Source organism: Oncorhynchus mykiss, chromosome 18 (genome assembly GCF_013265735.2).
Source record: "Oncorhynchus mykiss isolate Arlee chromosome 18, USDA_OmykA_1.1, whole genome shotgun sequence".
NCBI classification, from domain to species: Eukaryota; Metazoa; Chordata; class Actinopteri; order Salmoniformes; family Salmonidae; genus Oncorhynchus; species Oncorhynchus mykiss.
The window spans coordinates 60459932-60484931 of record NC_048582.1 but is presented as its reverse complement, the minus strand read 5'-3'; the positions used below and the strand labels follow the sequence as shown (position 1 = coordinate 60484931).

The window sequence follows — 25000 nt, the reverse complement described above, 5'->3', positions numbered from 1 at the left end:
AAATAAGCTTTTTGTGCATCTGGAAAATTTCTGGAATCTTTTATTTCAGCTCATAATACAAAAAGAAACACAAAATAACAGTAACGAGGCTATATACAGGGGCTACCGGCACCGAGTCAATGTGCTTGGGTACAGGTTAGTCAAGGTCATTTGTACATGTAGGTAGGGGTAAAGTGACTATGCATAGATAATAAACAGAGAGTAGCAGCAGTGTAAAAACAAATGGGGTGTCAATGTAAATAGTGAGGTGGCCATTTGATGAATTGTTCAGCAGTCTTATGGCTTGGGGGTAGAAGCTCTTATGGAGCCTTTTGGACCTAGACATGGCGCTCCGATACCGCGCTCTCACACACGCATACACCCACTACTTAAGCCTATACATGTCCAAACTGTGTAGGAATGAGTCAGCCATCCATGTGGGTATTGAAGTATGGCTGGAACGTGAGCCAAGCGTGTGTGCCCCCCACCATCGCTTTCATTCTGTAATCAACTGGATGGAAGTGTTTTAGTTCATCATAAGGGAGCAACATGTGTATAGCTACTGTATATCTGTGCCCATGGGGAATCTCTGTACTGATGGCTCTTATACCACTGACTTTAGATTAGAGTGTACCTTTGGGCCCTGGTCCAAAGTAGTTGAAGTTCATGTTCCCGGCACTCACATCTTAGTCTTAGACACTGAAATTCAGGGATGCAACATCAGTGAATGAAAAATGAAAGACAAGTGAATCTAAAATACAAGTATGCAGATATAAGGGGTTGGTTAGCCTTGGTTTGATAACCGGGGTTGATATGTCTTTGTTCTCATAACCTCGGGGATTATGTATGTATAGATTATCATGCAAGAGATCTTCATTCAATTAAAGGCGGGTTCAGTCTCAGGTCTTTAAACCTCAGATCCCCTGATGCCGCCTTAAAACCTAAAAATGTACCACCGAACTTGAGCATTTGCCAGCCGACCTGTAAATTGACCTGTAAGTTTCCCACCTAAAATCCAAACATCCAGTGTCAAAGTCTCTGACTGTGCCCTCGTCTCCTCTCTCTAAAACACATGTTCTGACTGTGCCCTCTTCTCCTCTCTCTAAAACACATGTTCTGACTGTGCCCTCTTCTCCTCTCTCTTAAACACATGTTCTGACTGTACCCTCTTCTCCTCTCTCTAAAACACATGTTCTGACTATGCCCTCTTCTCCACCTCTGTCTTCGCAGCCAGTGAGAACTGTCATGATTTCCACCCTATGTTCTTCACCCACGACCGCTCCTTCGAAGAGTTCTTCTGCATCTGCATCCAGCTGCTCAACAAGACCTGGAAGGAGATGAGGGCCACCAGCGAAGACTTCAACAAGGTGAGGTTGGACTTTGTGGCTCAGTTACTAAAGTATGGCGCCTGCAATGTCAGGATCATGGGTTCGATTCCCGCCTGGGGCCACTAAAATGGCAAATGGTATTCATTTTCAAAGGGCAATACTTCTGCAGGGGTAGCTAACCCTCTTTCTGGAGAGCTACCCTGCTGCCGGATTATTCTCCAGACCATTCTACTAATCAGCTGCTCATCAGGACCTTGATTAGCACAAACGGGTGTGTTTGTTTAGGGCTTGAACAAAGTCATGCAGATCCAGTAGGGCTTTCTTTCTTTCATTCGATTTGTCAGCACGTATAGGAATGCTACTGTAGTGTATTGTCCCATGTAAAGTGGTGTTTTCCGGTCAGGACATGCAGAGCTTTCAGAAAGTATTCAGACCCCTTGACTTTTTCCACATTTTGTTACATTAATCATATCAAAATCAAATCAACATTTATTTGCCACATGCGCCGAATACAACAAGTGTAGACTTTACAGTGAAATGCTTACTTACAAGCCCTTAACCAACAGTGTAGACTTTACCGTGAAATGCTGACTTACAAGCCCTTAACCAACAGTGTAGACTTTACCGTGGAATGCTGACTTACAAGCCCTTAACCAACAGCGTAGACTTTACCGTGGAATGCTGACTTACAAGCCCTTAACCAACAGTGTAGACTTTACCGTGAAATGCTTACTTACAAGCCCTTAACCAACAGTGTAGACTTTACCGTGGAATGCTTACTTACAAGCCCTTAACCAACAGTGTAGACTTTACCGTGAAATGCTGACTTACAAGCCCTTAACCAACAGTGTAGACTTTACCGTGAAATGCTTACTTACAAGCCCTTAACCAACAGTGTAGACTTTACCGTGGAATGCTGACTTACAAGCCCTTAACCAACAGTGTAGACTTTACCGTGGAATGCTGACTTACAAGCCCTTAACCAACAGTGTAGACTTTACCGTGGAATGCTGACTTACAAGCCCTTAACCAACAGCGTAGACTTTACCGTGGAATGCTGACTTACAAGCCCTTAACCAACAGCGTAGACTTTACCGTGGAATGCTGACTTACAAGCCCTTAACCAACAGTGTAGACTTTACCGTGAAATGCTGACTTACAAGCCCTTAACCAACAGTGTAGACTTTACCGTGAAATGCTTACTTACAAGCCCTTAACCAACAGTGTAGACTTTACCGTGGAATGCTGACTTACAAGCCCTTAACCAACAGTGTAGACTTTACCGTGAAATGCTGACTTACAAGCCCTTAACCAACAGTGTAGACTTTACCGTGGAATGCTGACTTACAAGCCCTTAACCAACAGTGTAGACTTTACCGTGAAATGCTTACTTACAAGCCCTTAACCAACAGTGTAGACTTTACCGTGAAATGCTTACTTACAAGCCCTTAACCAACAGTGTAGACTTTACCGTGGAATGCTGACTTACAAGCCCTTAACCAACAGTGCAGTTCAAGAAGAAGAAAATATTTACCAAGTAGGCTACAATAAAAAGTAATAATAAAAAGTAACACAATAAGAATAACAATAACAAGGTTAAATACAGGGGCACCGGTACCGAGTCAGTGTGCAGGGGTACAGGCTAGTTGAGGTAATCTGTACATGTAGGTGGGGGCGAAGTGACTGTGCATAGGTTACAAACTAACAGTGAGTAGCAGCAGTGTACAAGGGTCAATGTAAATGTCCTGTAGCGATTTTTATGAATTGATCAGCAGAATAATTGCTTGGGGGTAGATAGAATGTTTTGAGGATCCTTTTGGTCCTAGACTTGGCGCTCCGGTACCGCTTGCTGTGCGGTAGCAGAGACAACAGTCTATAACTTGGGTGACTGGAGTCTCTGACTATGGGCTTTCCTTTGACACCGCCTATGATATAGGTCCTGGATGGCAGGAAGCTTGGCCCCAGTGATGTTCTGGGCCGTTCACACTACCCTCTGTAGCACCTTACGGTCAGATGCCGAGCAGTTGCCATAGAAGGCGGTGATGCAACCGGTCAGGATGCTCTGGATGGTGCAGATTTGCCAAATGGAGGGCAGGGGAAAGATTTGTATGCATCTGTGTGTGTGGAGTAAAGGTGGTCTAGGATTTATTTTTTCCCTGGTTGAACATGTGACACGCTGGTAAAATTTGGGAATACTGATATAAGTTTGCCTGCATTAAAGTCCCAGGCCACTAGGAGCGCTGCTTCTGGGTGAGCATTTTCTTCTTTGCTTATGGCCTTATAGAGTTGGTTGAGAGAGGTCTTAGTGCCAGCTTCGCTTTGTGGTGGTAAATAGACGGCTACGAATAGTACAGATGAGAACTCTCTTGGTCGACAGCTTATCATAAGGTACTCTACCTCAGGCAAGCAATACCTCGAGACTTCTTTAATATTAGACACATACCCCCACCCCTCATCTTACCAGAGGTAGCGTTCTCTGTTCTGCCAGTGCATGGAAAATCCTGCCAGCTCTATATTTTCAGTTTCTTCGTTCAGCCACGTCTTGATGAAACATAAGATGTTACAGTTTAATGTCCCATTGGCAGGATTATCTTAATAGTAGGTCATACATTTTATTTTCTAACGATTGCACGTTAGCAAGGAGAATGGAAGGCATTAGGAGTTTACTCGCTCGCCTCCGGCTTCTCAGAAGGATCCCCGATCTGCGTCCCCTTTTCCGGCGTCTTTTCTTCACGTAACAGGCGTGAATCTGGCCCGTTCCAGTAAAAGCAGGATCTCCTTCTCGTCGGACTCGTTAAAGGAAAACGTTTCTTCCAGTCCGCGGTGAGTAATCCCAGTTCTGATGTCCAGAAGTTATTTTCAGTCATAAGAGACGGTAGCAGCAACATTATGTACACAATAAGTTAAAAAATAAGTTGGGAGAATGTAAAATGTCAGCCATGTTCTTCGACGGCATCTTTATCTTTACATTGTATTACTTTACATTACAGCCTTATTCTAAAATAGATTAAATAAAAAATGTCATCGATCTACACATTAACCCATAATGACAAAGTGAAAGCAAGTTTTTAGAAATGATAGCAAATTTATTTAAAATTATAAACAGAAATACCTTATTTACATCAGTATTCAGACCCTTTGCTATGACATTCGACATTGAGGTCAGGTGCATCCTGTTTCCGTTTCTACAACTTGATTGGAGTCCACCTAGGGTCCCAGCCAGAGCCCGGACTTGAACCCGATCGAACAGCTCTGGAGAGACCTGAAAATAGCTGTGCAGCGACACTCCCCATCCAACCCAACAGAGCTTAAGAGGATCTGGCAGAGCAGAATGGGGAAAACTCCCTAAATACAGGTGTGCCTAGCTTGTAGAGTCATCCCCATGAAGACTCGAGGCTGTAATCGCTGCCAAAGGTACTTCAACAAAGTACTGAGTAAAGGGTCTGAATACTTATGTAAATTTGATATTTCATTTTTTTCCCAAACATTTCTAAAAACTTGTTTTTGCTTTGACATTATGGGGTATTGTGATGTCATTATGGGTATTGTGTGTAGATTGATGAGGGGAAAAAATAACAATTGAATCCATTTTAGAATAAGGCTGTATGTGAGTAGTTATAGTAGCCACTGCCTATATAAAGCCAGCCTCAATGTACAGAAGTTGATTTAAGATGCATAGTTGTGGGCTGCATCCCAGGTGATACCCTATTCCCTACATAGTGCACTACTTTTGGCCAAAACCCATCAAAAGTAGTGCACTACATAGGGACACATGGCACTACATAGGGACACAGCCATGTCTCTCCAGATGGGTTTTCCTCGAGGCGTGTCTTATTTTAGGAGTGATTGAGAGGGATGGGAATTGAGCTCATCTCCCCAGGCTTTCAAATTAAATTCTTCATTGTTGTCTGACATGAAATACACATCAACTCCTCTGTCGGTTGGTCTCACTGCTTATTTAACTCCTGGCTTCAGTAACAGGCAGAAAATGCTGTTTTATTCTGATTCAGTCACTGTCTCTGAGGAAGTCTGATTCAGTCACTGTCTCTGTAGAAGTCTGATTCAGTCACTGTCTCTGAGGAAGCCTGATTCAGTCACTGTCTCTGAGGAAGTCTGATTCAGTCACTGTCTCTGAGGAAGTCTTATTCAGTCACTGTCTCTGAGGAAGTCTGATTCAGTCACTGTCTCTGAGGAAGTCTGATTCAGTCACTGTCTCTGAGGAAGTCTGATTCAGTCACTGTCTCTGTAGAAGTCTGATTCAGTCACTATCTCTGAGGAAGCCTGATTCAGTCACTGTCTCTGAGGAAGTCTGATTCAGTCACTGTCTCTGAGGAAGTCTGATTCAGTCACTGTCTCTGAGGAAGTCTGATTCAGTCACTGTCTCTGAGGAAGTCTGATTCAGTCACTGTCTCTGAGGAAGTCTGATTCAGTCTGATTGTGTTTTTTTTTTGCCAGACTGTCAGATTGCATAGAAAATGTAAACTCCACGTGATATTGGAAACCTAAGCCAATCCAATCAGTATTCTAGTACTGTACACAGCATCATATGAACATTCAATTTTTCCTGTTGTCAAATGAATAGTGGATAGTGTAAGGTAGGCTGTTGCTGTTTCAGAAGATCATCAGATTACTGTAGGAACAGAGGCACTATTTGTTGTGTGTACAGTATTGACTAACCACCAATCTCCTCTGTAGCTTCAACACCCTGCCTTGTTTTGAGGCATCATGATGTGAGTCATTGGCTGTGTCCCAAATGGTATCCTATTCCCTATATAGGGCTCTGGTCAAAAGCAGTGCACTATTTAGGGAATAGGGTGCCATTTGGGACAAACACACTGTGTAACATTGCAGTAAAGGCACCCATCCTGAAACAGCAAAGTCTGTATGTGTTTGTTTGGTCAGCATTACCGGGCCTAAGTTGGCAATCTCACCATCTCGCAAAGCCCTGTGCCTTTCCCCCTTCCATACTCTGCTCTCAGCCCCTCCGTACCACCCTGTAATATAAGGATGCATACTGTACTATACTGCCTGAAGGTGACATTATAATTGGAGTGAGCTCGCTGGCTGTTTTTATGTGTGTTGAGACACACACAGTGTAAAATGTACCCTTTTAAACGTTAGGACAGCAGTCTTAACATTTCTGGAACTAAGGTTGGCTTCCGTCAACGGGCTTTTGTACTGGGGGAGAGAAGGGCGTGTTCCATAGTTCTCAACTAATGTCTGTTCACTTGGGTGTGGCCACTGACTGGACCTACGTTTTACAATGAAAAAATTATCTTATTTAGAAGGATAAAATTAAATGTCATCTTTTCACAAATAGTTTCATATTTAAACATTTAAATTGCACAACAATTCCATGTGACTCTGATAACTAGAATGTGTAGACTTTCTAAGATACAATTTATGTCATCCTATCATCAGTAATAATGTCCCAAAACAATGACTGATCCGACATCATATTCTTTAAGTACCAACGGACAATTGTTCCATTCCCCAACCTTTTGATGTTACCGTACTTTATCTGTGGAAACAAAGGGCTTTCCAAGAGTCCATTCTGTAGAGTGGAGGGAGAAGGTTTCAGTATTTATGGGGGGGGGGGGGGGGGGGGGGGGTCATAAACCTCACCCAACAGGGCAACGTCATGCCAGTATATTATAATTAATTAATTATCAACATTTTCCATAACCAAACATTCTAAATTAATAGTGGAATATGTTGGGTTTAACAGTAACTTCACTGATCAATATATATTTCACGGGTCATTGATAATTATTTACAAACAATTGACACAATTAAACAAATAGTGATCAGGAATTGGAATTATTCTAGTGTCGACATTTAATAATTATGCTTCCTACGTTCCTCACATATCAGCAGGAACTTCAAACATCATCAGGACATAACAGTGGTAATTTTTACTTCAACTGAAATCATTACTCTTCAGTATTTCTAACCACTCCCCTTAAACGCACACACTACCCAAACTAATGGAAACGTGCCAGCAAGGCAGAATGGCACATTGCAAACTAGCATTGGGTACATATTCACCAACATGGTATGTCCATTTGGTGAATGTAGATTGGTGGAGCAAATAAAGGAACATAGCAGTTGCCCCGAGGCAGGTAAACACTTTTCACTGGCCTTAAACTGCCCACTAACCTTTTGGCGATGCGGTGGCACAAACCTCCCTGCATGGGCCTTTGTTGAAGCAGGTAAGGGAGCATTCTCTCCTGAACGATGCACAGTGGACACTGGGGTTGTCTCTAGACCCCTCCAGTAGTAAAAACCTCTGTGTCACACCCAGGAACATGCTGCGGTGCAGTCATTTTCTCTCCAAGCCAAGGGAAAGGGTCGAAGCACACCCTCTCCTCTCCAGGCTCTGAAGAGAGCTCGGTCATAATCAATTCAGTGCCAATCGATGTCGGGATGAAAACCTCACACACCCTATCATAGGGCAGAAACTCCTGCAGAGCCCCCCATAGGAACAGCAGAGGAGCAGGAATGAGACCATTCAGCCTCCAACAAGGTGTCCTCACTTGGGCCCGACTGGTAAACTTGACCCCAACCTTATAAATCAAAATTTACAGGTGGATGTGAATCCCGTTATTCACTTAGCCTACCACAGAGATGAGAAGTGTTTTCCCCACTTTTTATATACCTAACTACCGGAGTGGCTTTTCCATAGCCCCCCTACAGGTTGGCGCTCTGTCCTTGGTGCTGACACAGCGCGGCGAAGATACAGATTTTGCGCCAACCTGTCACTCAATCATTTGAACTTTTTTGCTCTTTTTATATAGGGACATAAAACTAAAACTGAGAGGGCACAAGTGGTTTTAATTTTTATTTGATTACAATGACCATAATCCATTGCGTGCCTTCTTGTCCGGTCTTTCTTTCTTTTATGCCTGCTATGTAAAAGAGACAGAAGAATGTGCAATCTAGAGGGATAGCAGTTGCTTCAAGGTATCGCTACCAGAAAATACATGATAGTTGGTATTCAGCAGCCACAAAGGTATACTTTATTTATTAAGAAGAACTACTAAAATAGTGATTTTGTCAGACGGCATAGACAGCAGCTCTATAGAGATAATATGGCCACAGGTGGGCTGTATATTCACAGGTGGGCTGTATATTCACGAGTGCCTTGTATGACACCAATGCTTCATTTAGTGAATAATCTACGAGTCAATAGGTCTAGCCCCCTGACTTGCCTAGTTAAATATATATACAGTGGGGCAAAAAAGTATTTAGTCAGCCACCAATTGTGCAAGTTCTCCCACTTAAAAAGATGAGAGATGCCTGTAATTTTCATCATAGGTACACTTCAACTATGACAGACAAAATTAGAAAATCACATTGTAGGATTTTTAATGAATTTATTTGCAAATTATGGTGGAAAATAAGTATTTGGTCAATAACAAAAGTTTATCTCAATACTTTGTTATATACCCTTTGTTGGCAATGACAGAGGTCAAATGTTTTCTGTAAGTCTTCACAAGGTTGCTGGTATTTTGGCCTATTCCTCCATGCAGATCTCCTCTAGAGCAGTGATGTTTTGGGGCTGTTGCTGGGCAACACGGACTTTCAACTTCCTCCAAAGATTTTCTATGCGGTTGAGATCTGGAGACTGGCTAGGCCACTCCAGGACCTTGAAATGCTTCTTACGAAGCCACTCCTTTGTTGCCCAGGCTGTGTGTTTGGGATCATTGTCATGCTGAAAGCCCCTGCCACGTTTCATCTTCAATGCCCTTGCTGATGGAAGGACGTTTTCACTCAAAATCTCACGATACGTGGCCCCATTCATTCTTTCCTTTACATTGATCAGTCGTCCTGGTCCCTTTGCAGAAAAACAGCCCCAAAGCATGATGTTTCCACCCCCATGCTTCACAGTAGGTATGGTGTTCTTTGGATGCAACTCAGCATTCTTTGTCCTCCAAACACGACGAGTTGAGTTTTTACCAAAAAGTTATATTTTGGTTTCATCTGACCATATGGCATTCTCCCAATCTTCTTCTGGATCATCCAAATGCTCTCTAGCAAACTTCAGACGGGCCTGGACATGTACTGGCTTAAGCAGGGGGACACGTCTGGCACTGCATGATTTGAGTCCTTGGCGGCGTTGTGTGTTACTGATGGTAGGCTTTGTTACTTTGGTCCCAGCTCTCTGCAGGTCATTCACTAGGTCCCCCCGTGTGGTTCTGGGATTTTTGCTCACCGTTCTTGTGATCATTTTGACCCCACGGGGTGAGATCTTGCGTGGAACCCCAGATCCTTTGACAGCTCTTTGGTCTTGGCCATAGTGGAGTTTGGAATGTGACTGTTCGAGGTTGTGGACAGGTGTCTTTTATACTGATAACAAGTTCAAACAGGTGCCATTAATACAGGTAATGAGTGGAGGACAGAGGAGCCTCTTAAAGAAGAAGTTGTTACAGATCTGTGAGAGCCAGACATCTTGCTTGTTTGTAGGTGAGCAAATACTTATTTTCCACCATAATTTACAAACAAATTGATAAAAAATCCTACAATGTGATTTTCTGGATTTTTTTTTTCTCATTTTGTCTGTCATAGTTGAAGTGTACCTATGATGAAAATTACTTGCACAATTGGTGGCTGACTAAATACTTTTTTGCCCCACTGTATACAGTGAGGGAAAAAAGTATTTGATCCCCTGCTGATTTTGTACGTTTGCCCACTGACAAAGAAATGATCAGTCTATAATTTTAATGGTAGGTTTATTTGAACAGTGAGAGACAGAATAACAACAACAACAACAAAATCCAGAAAAATGCATGTCAAAAATGTTATAAATTGATTTGCATTTTAATGAGGGAAATAAGTATTTGACCCCTCTGCAAAACATGACTTAGTACTTGGTGGCAAAACCCTTGTTGGCAATCAGAGGTCAGACGTTTCTTATAGTTGGCCACCAGGTTTGCACACATCTCAGGAGGGATTTTGTCCCACTCCTCTTTGCAGATCTTCTCCAAGTCATTAAGGTTTCGAGGCTGACTTTTGGCAACTCGAACCTTCAGTTCCCTCCACAGATTTTCTATGGGATTAAGGTCTGGAGAATGGCTAGGCCACTCCAGGACCTTAATGTGCTTCTTCTTGAGCCACTCCTTTGTTGCCCTGGCCGTGTGTTTTGTGTCATTGTCATGCTGGAATACCCATCCACGACCCATTTTCAATGCCCTGGCTTCTCACCCAAGATTTGACGGTACATGGCCCTGTCCATCGTCCCTCTGATGCGGTGAAGTTGTCCTGTCCCCTTAGCAGAAAAACACCCCCAAAGCATAATGTTTCCACCTCCATGTTTGACGGTGAGGATGGTGTTCTTGGGGTCATAGGCAGCAGTCCTCCTCCTCCAAACACAGCGAGTTGAGTTGATGCCAAAGAACTCCATTTTGGTCTCATCTGACCACAACACTTTCACCCAGTTGTCCTCTGAATCATTCAGATGTTCATTGGCAAACTTCAGACGGGCATGTATATGTGCTTTCTTGAGCAGGGGGACCTCGCGGGCGCTGCAGGATTTCAGTCCTTCGCGGCGTAGTGTGTTACCAATTGTTTTCTTGGTGATTATGGTCCCAGCTGCCTTAAAAACATTGACAAGATCCTCCCGTGTAGTTCTGGGCTGATTCCTCACCGTTCTCATGATCATTGCAACTCCACGAGGTGAGATCTTGCATGGAGCCCCAGGCCGAGGGAGATTGACAGTTCTTTTGTGTTTCTTCCATTTGTGAATAATCGCACCAACTGTTGTCACCTTCTCACCAAGCTGCTTCGCGATGGTCTTGTAGCCCATTCCAGCCTTGTGTAGGTCTACAATCTTGTCCCTGACATCCTTGGAGAGCTCTTTGGTCTTGGCCATGGTGGAGAGTTTGGAATCTGATTGATTGATTGCTTCTGAGGACAGGTGTCTTTTATACAGGTAACAAACTGAGATTAGGAGCACTCCCTTTAAGAGTGTGCTCCTAATCTCAGCTCGTTACCTGTGTAAAAGACACCTGGGAGCCAAAAATCTTTCTGATTGAGAGGGGGTCAAATACTTATTTCCCTCATTAAAATGCAAATCAATTTATAACATTTTTGACATGCGTTTTTCTGGATTTTGTTGTTGTTATTCTGTCTCTCACTGTTCAAATAAACCTACCATTACAATTATAGACTGATCATTTCTTTGTCAGTGGGCAAATGTACTTAATCAGCAGGGGATCAAATACTTTTTTCCCTCACTGTATATATATTTTTTTAAATATTCCCCCTCGCAGTGTAAAACTGAAGTCTGTGTTTTAGATGCTATGGTAGATCAGTGATTCCAAGCTATGTTGGTTTTTCATCCTTTGCCGACGGAATTGAACAGCTCGCCTGAGAATGAAACACACACACACACACACACCCTCTGTGCCAGGAATCCTAATATCCAATAACACACACCACTTTCTCTTCACAAGATGAGAATGAGTCTTTATTGAATTGGGATAGATTATTCTCCACATTCTTCCTCTCTTCCTCCTCTCCTTCTCCTCCTCACCATCCCTCACTTCCCTGGTGTTTGTTTAGGAGATGGAGACTATCTCTCTGGTTCAGTTAGAGCCTGCTGCTGGTGTTTGTTTAGGAGATGGAGACTATCTCTCTGGTTCAGTTAGAGCCTGCTGCTGGTGTTTGTTTAGGAGATGGAGACTATCTCTCTGGTTCAGTTAGAGCCTGCTGCTGGTGTTTGTTTAGGAGATGGAGACCATCTCTCTGGTTCAGTTAGAGCCTGCTGCTGGTTTTATCACGTGCTCCACTAAGGCAGTTATTTATCTTATAACTTGTCCTTGTGGAAAAATTATGTGGGTAAATCAAAGCGCGAATTAAAAGTACGTATCTCCGAGCATCGTAGCACCGTTAGGTGCAAAAACTTGACTTACCCAGCTGCGGCCCACTTTTTGGAAGAAAACCACTCAATTTCATCTCTGTTATATTGTCATCGAACATGTCACCCTCCCTAGGAGAGGGGGTGACCTCGACAATTTATTGTTAAAACGAGAGGCTGCCTGGATCTTTAACTTAAAGACCCTTGCTCCCTTCGGTCTCAATGTAGACTTTGATCTGAAGCCATTCTTGTGATTATTGTGATTTTGCTGTTCATTGTAAATGTTTCTAGGCTTATGTATTCAAATTGTATCTATGATCGTACGCCATCCATTTATGTTTTTTGTACGCTATTTTAATATATGTGAATTAACCAATGATATCAGGCCACACTCGGCCATGATTACAGACACCTGTGTGTGTCTTTTGACACTATATAAATGAGTCAACCTGCAGTGTTTGTCATAAAACCCTGATGAAGACAGTTGGACATAAATATTTTTGCATCTGAGCTCCTAGAGTGTGCGGTTCTCCTTTATTTTTTTAAGTGTTCTACTCCGCTAGCCAGCACCTCGCCTAAATAGGTGTGCGTTTCTTTCGCCTCTAGAGCCTGCTGCTGTGCCAGACTGTAGAACAGTCACAATGTACCCATCAGCACATATGGCCATAGTCATTCTTATGCCAGAGAAACAGCAGAGTTGTATATAGAGATGGCTCTGAACATGTGTCACCGATGGTCATTCTGGACATGTCCATCTGTCTGTTTTGTGTAGTCAGCTGACCATGGGTGACATCCATGGTTTGTCTGTGGGTCATAGAATGTTTCTTATAGCGCTTGGTTCCAAAAGCAGCACTCTCATCAAATAATGATCATAACAGTGATTCATTAGTTGTGTCTGGTATGTTTTCTTTCAAAGACAGGGGTTTTCACGTTTTCATGATTCTTATTTTTTTTTAATCAGAATTTTATTTTCCATGAAGACCAGATTTTGCTTTAAGGTGTAAAAGGTAATACAACCACATCTTGTCCTGCATTCCCTTCCTGTTCTTTACATGATCCTTTTCTCCTACTGTGTGTGTTAGTTTTGAGTGCGTCCCAAATGGCACCCTATTCCCTAAATGGTGCACTACTGTAGACCAGAGCCCTGGTCAAAAGGAGTGCACTACCAAGAGAATAGGGTGCTATTTGGAACGGGCTATTTGTCTGTGCATCCTCCATTTTCTTCTCTTTTGTGGTGTGGCTACTGTAGTCCCACCTTCACGTTTATTTACTCTACTCTGTTCTGTTCTACTCTACTCTGTTCTACTCTACTCTGTTCTACTCTACTCTGTTCTACTCTGTTTTGTTCTTCTCTGTTCTACTCTACTCTACTCTGTTCTACTCTACTCTTTTGGGTGCTACTCTGTTCTGTTCTACTCTGTTCTGTTCTACTCTACTCTGTTGTGTGTTGTTCTGTTCTACTCCGTTTCTACTCTATTCTGTTGTGTTCAACTCTGTTCTACTCTATTCTCTCCTGTTCTTCTCTACTCTGTTCTACTCTACTCTTTTGGGTGCTACTGTTGTGTGCTGCTCTGTTCTACTCTACTCTGTTGTGTGCTGTTCTGTTCTACTCCGTTTCTACTCTATTCTGTTGTACTTTGTTCTGTTGTACTCTGTTCTGTTCTACTCTACTCTGTTGTGTGCTGTTCTGTTCTACTCCGTTTCTACTCTATTCTGTTGTGTTCTACTCTGTTCTACTCTACTCAGTTCTACTCTACTCTGTTCTGTTCTACTCTACTCTGTTGTGTGCTGTTCTGTTCTACTCTGCTCTGCTCTACTCTGTTGTGTGCTGTTCTGTTCTACTCTACCCTGTTCTACTCTACCCTGCTCTGTTCTACCCTGCTCTGTTCTGTTCTACTCTGCTCTGTTCTACTCTACTCTGCTGTGTGCTACTCTGTTGTGTGCTGTTCTGTTCTACTCTACTCCGTTTCTACTCTGTTCAAATCTGTTCTGTTCTACTCTTTTCTACTAGAACAGAGTAAAACAGAACAGAGTAGAAAAGAGTATAGTAGAATACAACTTTTACTCTGTTCTACTCTACTCTGCTATGTTCTACTCTACTCTGCTATGTTCTACTCTACTCTGCTATGTTCTGTTCTACTCTACTCTGTCCTGCTCTCTTCTACTCTGTTCTGCTCTCTGTCCGCTCCATCTGACAAACTGTTTCCTCTGTTTCCATAGCAACCCCAGTCCAATTACTGCTGCTGCACTACACTGGCTCCACTTTAGAAAAAGGGAGCCTCTTCTATGCCTGTGGGTGCGTGTGGGATTGCGTGTGCGTGTGCCTGCATGCCTGTGTGTGTCTATTTCGAAGAACGGTCATGTACGACAGCCCTCTGTCTCTTTATCCAAACGGCTGTGTGTGATGAGGGGCTTGCTACGCCTCCCGACAAGAAAACCTCCAGCTCTGTGCATCCAGGCAGAGGAGTTCTGATGTACAGGCTCTCACTCAGTCTCCTCCTCCCCTCCCTGTCTCTAAACCTGTCATCCCCACACACACACCACCACAGCCCATGTGATTCCTCAGCTGCCACCCTATTGGCTCATACCACCGTGGAATGCGCCCAATCGGGCTTAAACACTGAGATCAACATAAACGGGGCTGCCTGGTGGTCCTCTCAGACTGGCAGTAGAGAGAGGAGGTAGATATCATCAAGCAAGCAGGCAGGAGGATGAGCATTGCCCTCCGTGACCACGATCGCCACAACGACCTGCCTCACGCCCGTGGCTAGATACCCAGCTAGCGCCGTTAAAATCTGTTAGCACAACTCTGTCATTTTACCAGGGGACCATCTGCTGCTTCTTCCCCTCCCTCCCTCCCCAATCTCTCTATCCCCCTCTCCTTCACCCTCTCTCTTCCTCGCTGCATTCGTTAGCTGCTCCTCTCGTCTCAGTGCGTCCAAGGTTTTGCCGTCAGTCATTCTGGAGCGCAGCAACTGCAGCCATGGCGTTAACAATTACATGTAAGTACAAGAAACTGGCTGATTTGCTCTTCCCACATCTACAGAGGGAGAGGAGAGGGAGGGAGAGTAGAGAGTGGGCTCTGGCTGCTGACTGCTGATTAGAATGGAGGGATGGAGAGAGGAATGGAGGAGAGGTGAGGGTTTGTATTGTTGCCTGGCTGCAGAGAGGAGAGCGGAGAGAAGCAGAGCGAAGAGGAGAGGAGGAGAGCAGAGCGGAGAGCAGAGCGGAGAGCAGAGCGGAGAGCAGAGCGGAGAGGAGGAGAGCAGAGCTGAGAGGAGGAGAGCGGAGAGGAGGAGAGCAGAGCGGAGCAGAGAGAGGAGCAGAGCGGAGCAGAGAGAGGAGGAGAGCGGAGCAGAGAGAGGAGGAGAGCGGAACAGAGAGAGGAGGAGAGCGGCGCAGAGAGAGGAGGAGAGCAGAGTGGATAGCCGAGCAGAGAGCAGAAGAGCAGAGAGAGGAGGAGAGCAGAGCGGATAGCCGAGCAGAGAGGAGAGGAGCAGAGAGCAGAGCAGAGAGAGGAGGAGAGCAGGAGAGAGGAGGAGAGCAGGAGAGAGGAGGAGAGAGAGGAGAGCAGAGCGAGGAGGAGAGCAGGAGAGCGGAGCAGAGAGAGGAGGAGAGCGGAGCAGAGAGAGGAGGAGCAGAAAGAGGAGGAGAGCGGAGAGGAGGAGAGCGGAGCAGAAAGAAGAGAGCGGAGAGGAGGAGAGCGGAGAGGAGAGGAGGAGAGCGGAGCAGAGAGCAGAGCAGAGAGAGGAGGAGAGCAGAGCAGAGAGAGGAGGAGAGCAGAGCAGAGAGAGGAGGAGAGCGGAGCAGAGAGAGGAGGAGAGCGGAGCAGAGAGAGGAGGAGAGCGGAGCAGAGAGAGGAGGAGAGCGGAGCAGAGAGAGGAGGAGAGCGGAGGAGAGGAGAGGAGAGCAGAACAGAGAGAAGGAGAGCAGAGAGGAGAGCAATGCTCATAGTACAGATGGGGCAGTGCTGTGCTGGGTAGCCTGAGTCTGCCTGTGTGTGTGTTTGTGACTCTGTGAGGCGTAATCAGGTTAGAGCAGCCCATCTCAGCCTTCTGATTAAAAGCTCCCAATCACAGATACGACATCTGTCACTCTGAAGCCATCTTTCTGAACACAGATCCTAAATATGTCTCTCTGAAGCCGTCTTTCTGAACACAGATCCTAAATGTCTCTCTGAAGCCGTCTTTCTGAACACAGATCCTAAATATGTCTCCCTGAAGCCGTCTTTCTGAACACAGATCCTAAATATGTCTCTCTCAAGCCTTCTTTCTGAACACAGATCCTAAATATGTCTCTCTGAAGCCGTCTTTCTGAACACAGATACTAAATATGTCTCTCTGAAGCCGTCTTTCTGAACGCAGACACCACATAGGAAGTGGAGGCGATAGTACACATTGTTGTGCATAATATTTAGCATTATCTACCACACCTAGTTTCCTAGAAATAGAGGAATGCACTACTGCTATTCATCATACCAGGCTCTGCTAACATTACAAATGTAATAAATCTTTAAAATGTAATATTGTCATTGACAGATATATAAAACAATTAGATGATGGTACTTTATTTTGTAACTATTTCCTTTTTTATTTCAAATTGTTCTTACATTTGAATTGTTGGGAAAGGGTTTGTTAGTAAGCATTTCACGGTAAAGTCTCCACCTGCTTTATTCGGTGCATGTTCCATGTTACTGTAGCTATAGCTACCCCCCCAGGATAATCTGCTTTGTCTGGAAGACTCCATTCACGTTTGGCCTTGTTGGATTATGCAAATAGATGATTACTGGTGCTGGGCTGCAGGCAAGCCTCCTCCTTGACCTATTGCCTCCCTGCTGCTGTGCTAGCATGTTAGGATGTGTTCTCGTGTCCACTGAGTATATTCTAATTGCTTTTAGTACACTACATGACTGAAGGTTTGTGGACACCTGCTTGTCCAACATCTCATTCCACAGTCATGGGCATTAATATGGAGTTGGTCCCCTCCTTTGCTGCTATAACAGCCTCCACTCTTCTGGGAAGGCTTTCCACTAGATGTTGGAACGTTGCTGCCATTGCTTCCATTCAGCCACAAGAACATTAGTGAGGTCGGGCACTGATGTTGGGCGATTAGGCCTGGCTCACAGTCCAATTCATCCCAAAGGTTTTTGTTGGGGTTGAGGTCAGGACTCTGTGCAGGCCCGTCAAGTTCTTCCACACCGATCTCGACAAACCATTTCTGTATGGACCTTGCTTTGTGTATGGGGGCATTTTCATGCTGAAACAGGAAAGGGCCTTCTCTAAACTGTTGCCACAAATTGGGAAGCACAGAATCGTCTAGAATGTCATTGTATGCTGTAGCTTTAAGATTTCCCTTCACTGGAACTAAGGTCCTAGCCCGAACCATGAAAACAGCCCCAGACCATTAACAGTACTCCTCCACCAAACTTTACACTTGGTACTATGCAGGTAGCGTTCTCCTGGCGTCCGCCAAACCCAGATTCGTCCGTTGGACTGTTAGATGGTGAAGCGTGATTCATCACTCCAGAGAACACATTTCCACTACTCCAGAGTCTAATGGCAGAGTCTAATGGCTAATTGCATGGCGGTGTGCTCGATTTTATACACCTGTCAGCCACGGGTGTGGCTGAAATAACCGGATTGCCTAATTTTGAAGGGACCACTCTTTTATTTTTCATATGGAGCTGGGCTCCATCTCAGAGATGGATGTGGTGGACTGGAGGTAGGTATAGTGGTGGTGAATGTATGTTTCTAGCTTTGAGAGGCAGCTACCTAGAGCAGTGAGAGAGCACAGCCCATCACCTCCCCATAAACCTTCAGTCAATCTCCTCGCCTCCAGCAGTAATTTCAGTCAGAGGTGTGTGTGTGTGTGTGTGTACTCTGCCTGACACTGACAGAATCTGCTCGTTATTGAACAAAAGTCACCTAACCTTCAGTCAGTCTCCTCTCCTCCAGCACAGAGATCACCAGACATTCTCATTCCAGGCAGGTTTTCTCCCTCCCTCTCCATCATTCTTTTCCTCACATAAAATATTCTACCACTCTACCCCTCTCTACCTCTACCTCCTCTACTTCTCTCTACCACTCTCTACCTCTACCTCCTACTTCTCTCTACCACTTTCTACCCCTCTCTACCTCTACCTTCTACTTCTCTCTACCACTCTCTACCCCTCTCTACCTCCTACTTCTCTCTACCCTTCTCTACCCCTCTCTACCTCCTCTACTTCTCTCTACCACTCTACCTCTCTCTACCTCTACTTCCTCTACTTCTCTCTACCTTCATATATCTATACCCTCTTTCTCTCACCCTTTCTCTTTTTATCCACCCCTTTACACCCCCTCTCTCTGAACCTCTCCCTGTTCCTGCCCTTTTGTGATGTCAGACAAGCTATTTTTATCGCATCTGCCTGTTTGCCTTGCCTCCTTCCACCCTGACAAGGTTTCCCTATCCGGTGTGTATGTACAGTGGGTTGAACAAGTATTTGATACACTGCCGATTTTGCAGGTTTTCCTACTTACAAAGCAAAAATCCAGAAAATCACATTGTATGTTTTTTAAGTAATTAATTTGAATTTTATTGCATGACATAAGTATTTGATACATCAGAAAAGCAGAACTTAATATTTGGTACAGAAACCTTTGTGTACAATTACAGAGATCATACATTTCTTGTAGTTCATGACCAGGTTTGCACACACTGCAGCAGGGATTTTGGCCCACTCTTCCATACAGACCTTCTCCAGATCCTTCAGGTTTCGGGGCTGTCGCTGGGCAATACGGACTTTCAGCTCCCTCCAAAGATTTTATATTGGGTTCAGGTCTGGAAACTGGCTAGGCCACTCCAGGACCTTGAGATGCTTCTTACGGAGCCACTCCTTAGTTGCCCTAGCTGTGTGTTTCTGGTCGTTGTCATGCTGAAAGACCCAGCCACAACCCAGCCACGACCCATCTTCAATGCTCTTACTGAGGGAAGGAGGTTGTTGGTCAAGATCTCCCATCCATCCTCCCCTCAATACGGTGCAGTCGTCCTGTCCACTTTTCAGAAAATCATCCCCAAAGAATGATGTTTCCACCTCCATGCTTCACGTCTGGGATGGTGTTCTTGGGGTTGTACTCATCCTTCTTCTTCCTCCAAACACGGAGCGAGTGGAGTTTAGAACAAAAAGCTCTATTTTTGTCTCATCAGACCACATGAACTTCTCCCATTCCTCCTCTGGATCATCCAGATGGTCATTGGCAAACTTCAGACGGGCCTGGACATGTGCTGGCTTGAGCAGGGGGTCCTTGCGTGCGCTGCAGGATTTTAATCCATGACGGCGTAGTGTGTTACTAATGGTTTTCTTTGAGACTGTGGTCCCAGCTCTCTTCAGGTCATCGACCAGGTCCTGCCATGTAGTTCTGGGCTGATCCCTCACCTTCCTCATGATCATTAATGACCCACGAGGTGAGATCTTGCATGGAGCCCCAGACCGAGGGTGATTGACCGTCATCTTGAACCTCTTCCATTTTCTACTAATTGCGCCAACAGTTGTTGCCTTCTCACCAAGCTGCTTGCCTATTGTCCTGTAGCCCATCCCAGCCTTGTGCAGGTCTACAATTTTATCCCTGATGTCCTTACACAGCTCTCTGGTCTTGGCCATTGTGGAGCGGTTGGAGTCTGTTTGATTGAGTGTGTGGCAGGTGTCTTTTATACAGATAACAAGTTCAAACAGGTGCAGTTAATACAGGTAATGAGTGGAGAACAGGAGGTCTACTTAAAGAAAAACGAACAGGTCTGTGAGAGCCGGAATTCTTAATGGTTGGTAGATGATCAAATACTTATGTCATGCAATAAAATGCAAATTAATTACTTAAAAATCATACAATGTGATTTTCTGGATTTTTCTCACAGTTGAAGTGTACCTATGATAAAAAATATAGAAAAATGACATGCTGTGTAGGTAGGAAAATCTGCAAAATTGGCAGTGTATCAAATACTTGTTCTCCCCACTGTATATACACTACCAGTCAAATGTTTTGTTACACCTACTCAGGGTTTTTCAGGGTTTTTCTTTATTTTTCTACAATGTAGAAAATAGTAAAACAGTGAAGACATCAAAACTATGAAATAATACATGGAATCATGGAGTTAACAAAAAAGTATAAAACAAATGAGATTCTTCAAAGTAGCCACCCTTTGACAGCTTTGCACACTCTTGGCATTCTCTCAGCCAGCTTCCCCTGGAATGCTTTTCCAACAGTGTTGAAGGAGTTCCCACATATGCTGAGCACTTGTTGCCGGCTTTTCCTTCACTCTGCGGTCCAACTCATCTCAAACCATCTCAATTGGGTTGAGGTTGGGTGATTGTGGAGGCCACTCCATCACTCTCCTTCTTGGTCAAATAGCCCTTACACCGCCTGGAGGTGTGTTGGGTCATTGTCCTGTTAAAAAACGAATGATAGTCCCATTAAGCGCAAACGAGATGGGATGGCGTATCGCTGCAGAATGCTTGGTAGCCATGCTGGCTAAGTGTGCCTTGAATTCTAAATGAATCGCAGACAGCGTCACCAGCAAAGCACCCACACACCATCACACCTCCTCCTCTGTGCTTCACGGTGGGAACCACACAGGTGGAGATCATCCGTTCACCTACTCTGCTTCTCCCAAAGGCACGGCCATTAGAACCAAACAGATTTCCACTGGTCTAATGGTCATTTATTTTGTTTCTTTTCCAATGCAAGTATCTTCTTCTTAGTGATGTCCTTTTAGTAGTGGTTTCTTTGTTTGTAGCAATTTGACCATGAAGGCAGGGGAGCCTAGTGGTTAAGAGCGTTGGACTAGTAACTGAAAGTTTGCAAGTTCAAATCCCCAAGCTGACAAGGTACAAATCTGTCAATCTGCCCCTGAACAGGCAGTTAACCCACTGTTCCTAGGCCGTCATTGAAAATAAGAATTTGTTCTTAACTTACTTGCCTTGTTAAATAAAGGTAAAATTAACAAAATATTGTAAAAATTCACGCAGTCTCCTCTGAACAGTTGATGTGTCTGTTACATGGACTCTGTGAAGCATTTATGTGGGCTGCAATTTCTGAGGCTGGTAGCTCTAATGAACTTATCCTCTGCAGCAGAGGTAACTCTGGGTCTTCCTTTCCTGTGGCAGTCCTCATGAGTGCCAGTTTCATAATAGCGCTTGATGGTTTTTGCGACTGCACTTGAAGAAACGTTCAGTTCTTGAACCTTTACGCATTGACTGACCTTCATGTCTTAAAGTAATAATGGACTGTCATTTCTCTTTGCTTTTTTGAGCTGTTCTTGCATAAAATGGAATTGATATTTTGCCTAATAAGGCTATCTTCTGTACACCACTCCTACCTTGTCACAACACAACTGGTTGGCTCAAACGCATTATGAAGGAAAGAAATTCCACAACATATCTTTTAACAAGGCACACCTTTTAATTAAAATGCATTCCAGGTGACTACTGTACCTTATGAAGCTGGCTGATAGAATGCCAAAGCTTGTGCAAAGCTGTCATCAAGGCAAAGGGTGGCTAATTTGAAGAATCTCAAATCTTAAAATACATTTTTACTTGTTTAAAACTTCTTAGGGCTGCAATCCCGTTAACGGGATGATATGACATCAGCCAGTGAAAGTGCAGGGCGCCAATTTCAAGACAACAGAAATCTCATAATTAACATTCCTCAAACATACATGTATCTTATACCGTTTTAAAGGTAATCTTGTTGTTAATCCCACCACAGTGTCCAATTTCAAATAGGCTTTACAGTGAAAGCACCACAAACGATTATGTTAGGTGTCCACCAACTCACAGAAAAACCCAGCCATTTTTCCAGCCAAAGAGAGGAGTCACAAAAAGAAAAAATGGAGATAAAATGAATCACTAACCTTTGATGATATTCATCAGATGACACTCATAGGACTTCATGTTATACAATACATGTATGTTTTGTTTGATAAAGTTAATATTTATATAAAATATCTGAGTTTACATTGGCGCGTTACGTTCACTAGTTCCAAAAACATCCGGTAATATTGCAGAGAACCACATCATTTTACAGAAATGCTCATCAAAAATGTAGATGAAAATACAAGTTATACACATGGAATTATAGATATACCTCTCCTTAATGTAATCGCTGTGTCAGATTTCAAAAAAACTTTACGGAAAAAGCAAACCATGCAATAATCTGAGACGGCGCTCAGAAAATAAATAAAGTTATCTGCCATGTTGGAGTCAACAGAAACCAGAAATCACATTATAAATATTCCCTTACCTTTGATGATCTTCATCAGAATGCACTCCCAGGAATCCTAGTTCCACAATAAATGCTTGATTTGTTCAATAATGTCCATTATTTGTGTCCAAGAAGCTACTTTTGTTAGGGCTTAGGTATACAAATCCAAACGCTCGTACAGGTCCATCTGAACGTCGGACGAAAACTTCAAAAAGTTATATCACAGGTCGAAGAAACTTGTCAAACTAAGTATAGAATCAATCTTTAGGGTGTTGTTATCATAAATCTTCAATAAAGTTCCAACCGGAGAATTCATTTGTGTGTAGAGAAGCCATGGAACGCAGGTCGCTATCATGTGAATTGTGCGTGACCAGGACTTGGCTCTCTGCCAATTATTTATTGTTATTTATCATTTAGCACTTATTCAGCTCCACAACACAGTAGAAGCCTCATTCAAGTTTCTAAAGACGGTTGACATCTAGTGAAATCCCTAGGAAGTGCAACTTAATCCATATCCCACTGTGAATTCAATAGGGGCTGGGTTGAAAATCGACCAACCTCAGATTTCTCACTTCCTGTTTGGATTTCTTCTCAGGTTTTTGCCTTCTGTTATGCTCACAGACATCTTTTAAACAGTTTTAGAAACTTCAGAGTGTTTTCTATCCAATGCATATATTAGCAACTGGGGCTGAGAAGAAGGCAGTTTACTCTGGGCACCTCTGGGCACCTTTCATCCAAGCTACTCAATACTGCCCCTGCAGCCATAAGAAGTTAACACTTTTTGGTTACTACATGATTCCATATATGTTATTTCATAGTTTTGATGTCTTCACTATTATTCTACAATGTAGAAATTAGTACAAATTAATAAAAACCCTTGAATGAGTAGGTGTGTCCAAACTTTTGACTGGTACTGTATGTGACAATAAAATATCCCCTCCACCCTCCTTTCAGATATGGGGAGAATGGAGTGATTGAGACAAAAGAGGGAAGGGGAGTGGGGGCATTGCTGTATACCGTGGCCCTAGGCGGCATCTCTCATCTCAGTTAGAGCAGGCAGTCTCCACATGCTGAGAAGGCCAACGCAGTGCACACAAATAACGGCTGGGGAAATCAACAGACATTTACATCAAGCAATCGGCAGCTAGCTATTTGAACAGGGATGTAGATGGCTTTACATTTAGATGTCACGTTGTGGTAGGTTTTGGATATGATGTCTGGTGGCACATAGCAATGACAGAGGAGGACATTTAATTGGATGAAGATTCTGATATTGATTGAATCAGAAGGCTGTGTTGTCTAACATGGAGAGAGTAGAGAGTAGCTGTACATGTACAACATGGACTCATGAATGATTGAGTAGACATGGGCAGGGTGTGCGTCGTAATTGCCCTTAACATGAATAGATATCTGCAACAGACACTGCTCTGCCCTAGGACTATAGGGCTGCATCCCAAATTACACTATATTCCCTACTCAGTGCTCTACTGTTGCCCACAGCCATATGAACCCTGTTCAACAGTAGTACACTGAAATAAGGTGTCATTTGTGATGCGGACTAGGACACCGATGAGCTCAGATGCTTCGTTACAAAGGGTCCTAAAAGCTGTGTGAAGGGTTATTTTCTTCACCCTGAAGACGTGAATTTGTGTGTGTGAAAGATGAGTACACTGTTTGACACTGCTTTGTGTGTGTGTGTGTGTGTGTGTGTGTGTTTTTTCTCCTTTCCAGTCATATCAGTCAGAGATGTGGTTTGTGTGTTCTCTGTTTGATGCTGAACAGTCACCTGACCTGAGGCCATGATGTTTTTCTTTAGTTCACTGCGTCTTCCAAATGGCATCCTGTTCCCTAAATAGAGCACATATGTAAAAAGAAACGTCCTCTCACTGTCAACTGCGTTTATTTTCATCAAACTTAACATGTGTAAATATTTGTATGAACATAACAAGATTCAATAAATGAGACATAAACTGAACAAGTTCCACAGACATGTGACTAACAGAAATGGAAGATTGTGTACCTGAACAAAGGAGGGGTCAAAATCAAGTGACAGTCAGTATCTGGTGTGGCCACCAGCTGCATTAACTGCTGCAGTGCATCTCCTCCTCATGGACTGCACCAGATTTGCCAGTTCTTGCTGTGAGATGTTACCCCACTTTTCCATCAAGGCACCTGCAAGTTCCCAGATATTTCTAGGGGAAATTGCCCGAGCCCTCACCCTCCGATCCGACAGGTCCCAGACGTGCTCAATGGGATTGAGATCCGGGCTCTTTGCTGGCCATGGCAGAACACTGACATTCCTGTCTTGCAGGAAATCCCGCACAGAACGAGCAGTATGGCTGGTGGCATTGTCATGTCAGGATGAGCCTGCAGGAATGGTACCACATGTGGGAGGAGGATGTCTTCGCTGTAACGCACAGCTTTGAGATTGCCTGCAATGACAACAAGCTCAGTGTGACACACCGCCCAGACCATGACAGACACTCCACCTCCAAACCGCTCCCGCTCCAGAGTTCAGACCTCGGTGTAACGCTCATTCCTTCGATGAGAAACGCAAATCTGACCATCACCCCGCGACTCGTCAGTGAAGAGCACTTTTT

General features: G+C 44.0%; 1 protein-coding gene across 7 annotated transcripts in view; it reads left to right on the top strand.

Annotated features, from left to right (window-relative positions):
* Positions 1–25000, top strand: part of LOC110496650 (engulfment and cell motility protein 1) — a 178870-nt gene that overhangs the window by 118987 nt on the left and 34883 nt on the right. For 6 of the 7 annotated variants that reach the window (XM_036953435.1, XM_036953432.1, XM_036953433.1 and 3 more), the window contains one exon: positions 1210–1346. In XM_036953435.1, the coding sequence (XP_036809330.1) occupies positions 1210–1346 (137 nt within the window). Of the gene's footprint in view, positions 1–1209; positions 1347–14810; positions 15168–25000 lie in introns of those variants that run through there. The other variant, XM_036953434.1, reaches the window with a different exon arrangement.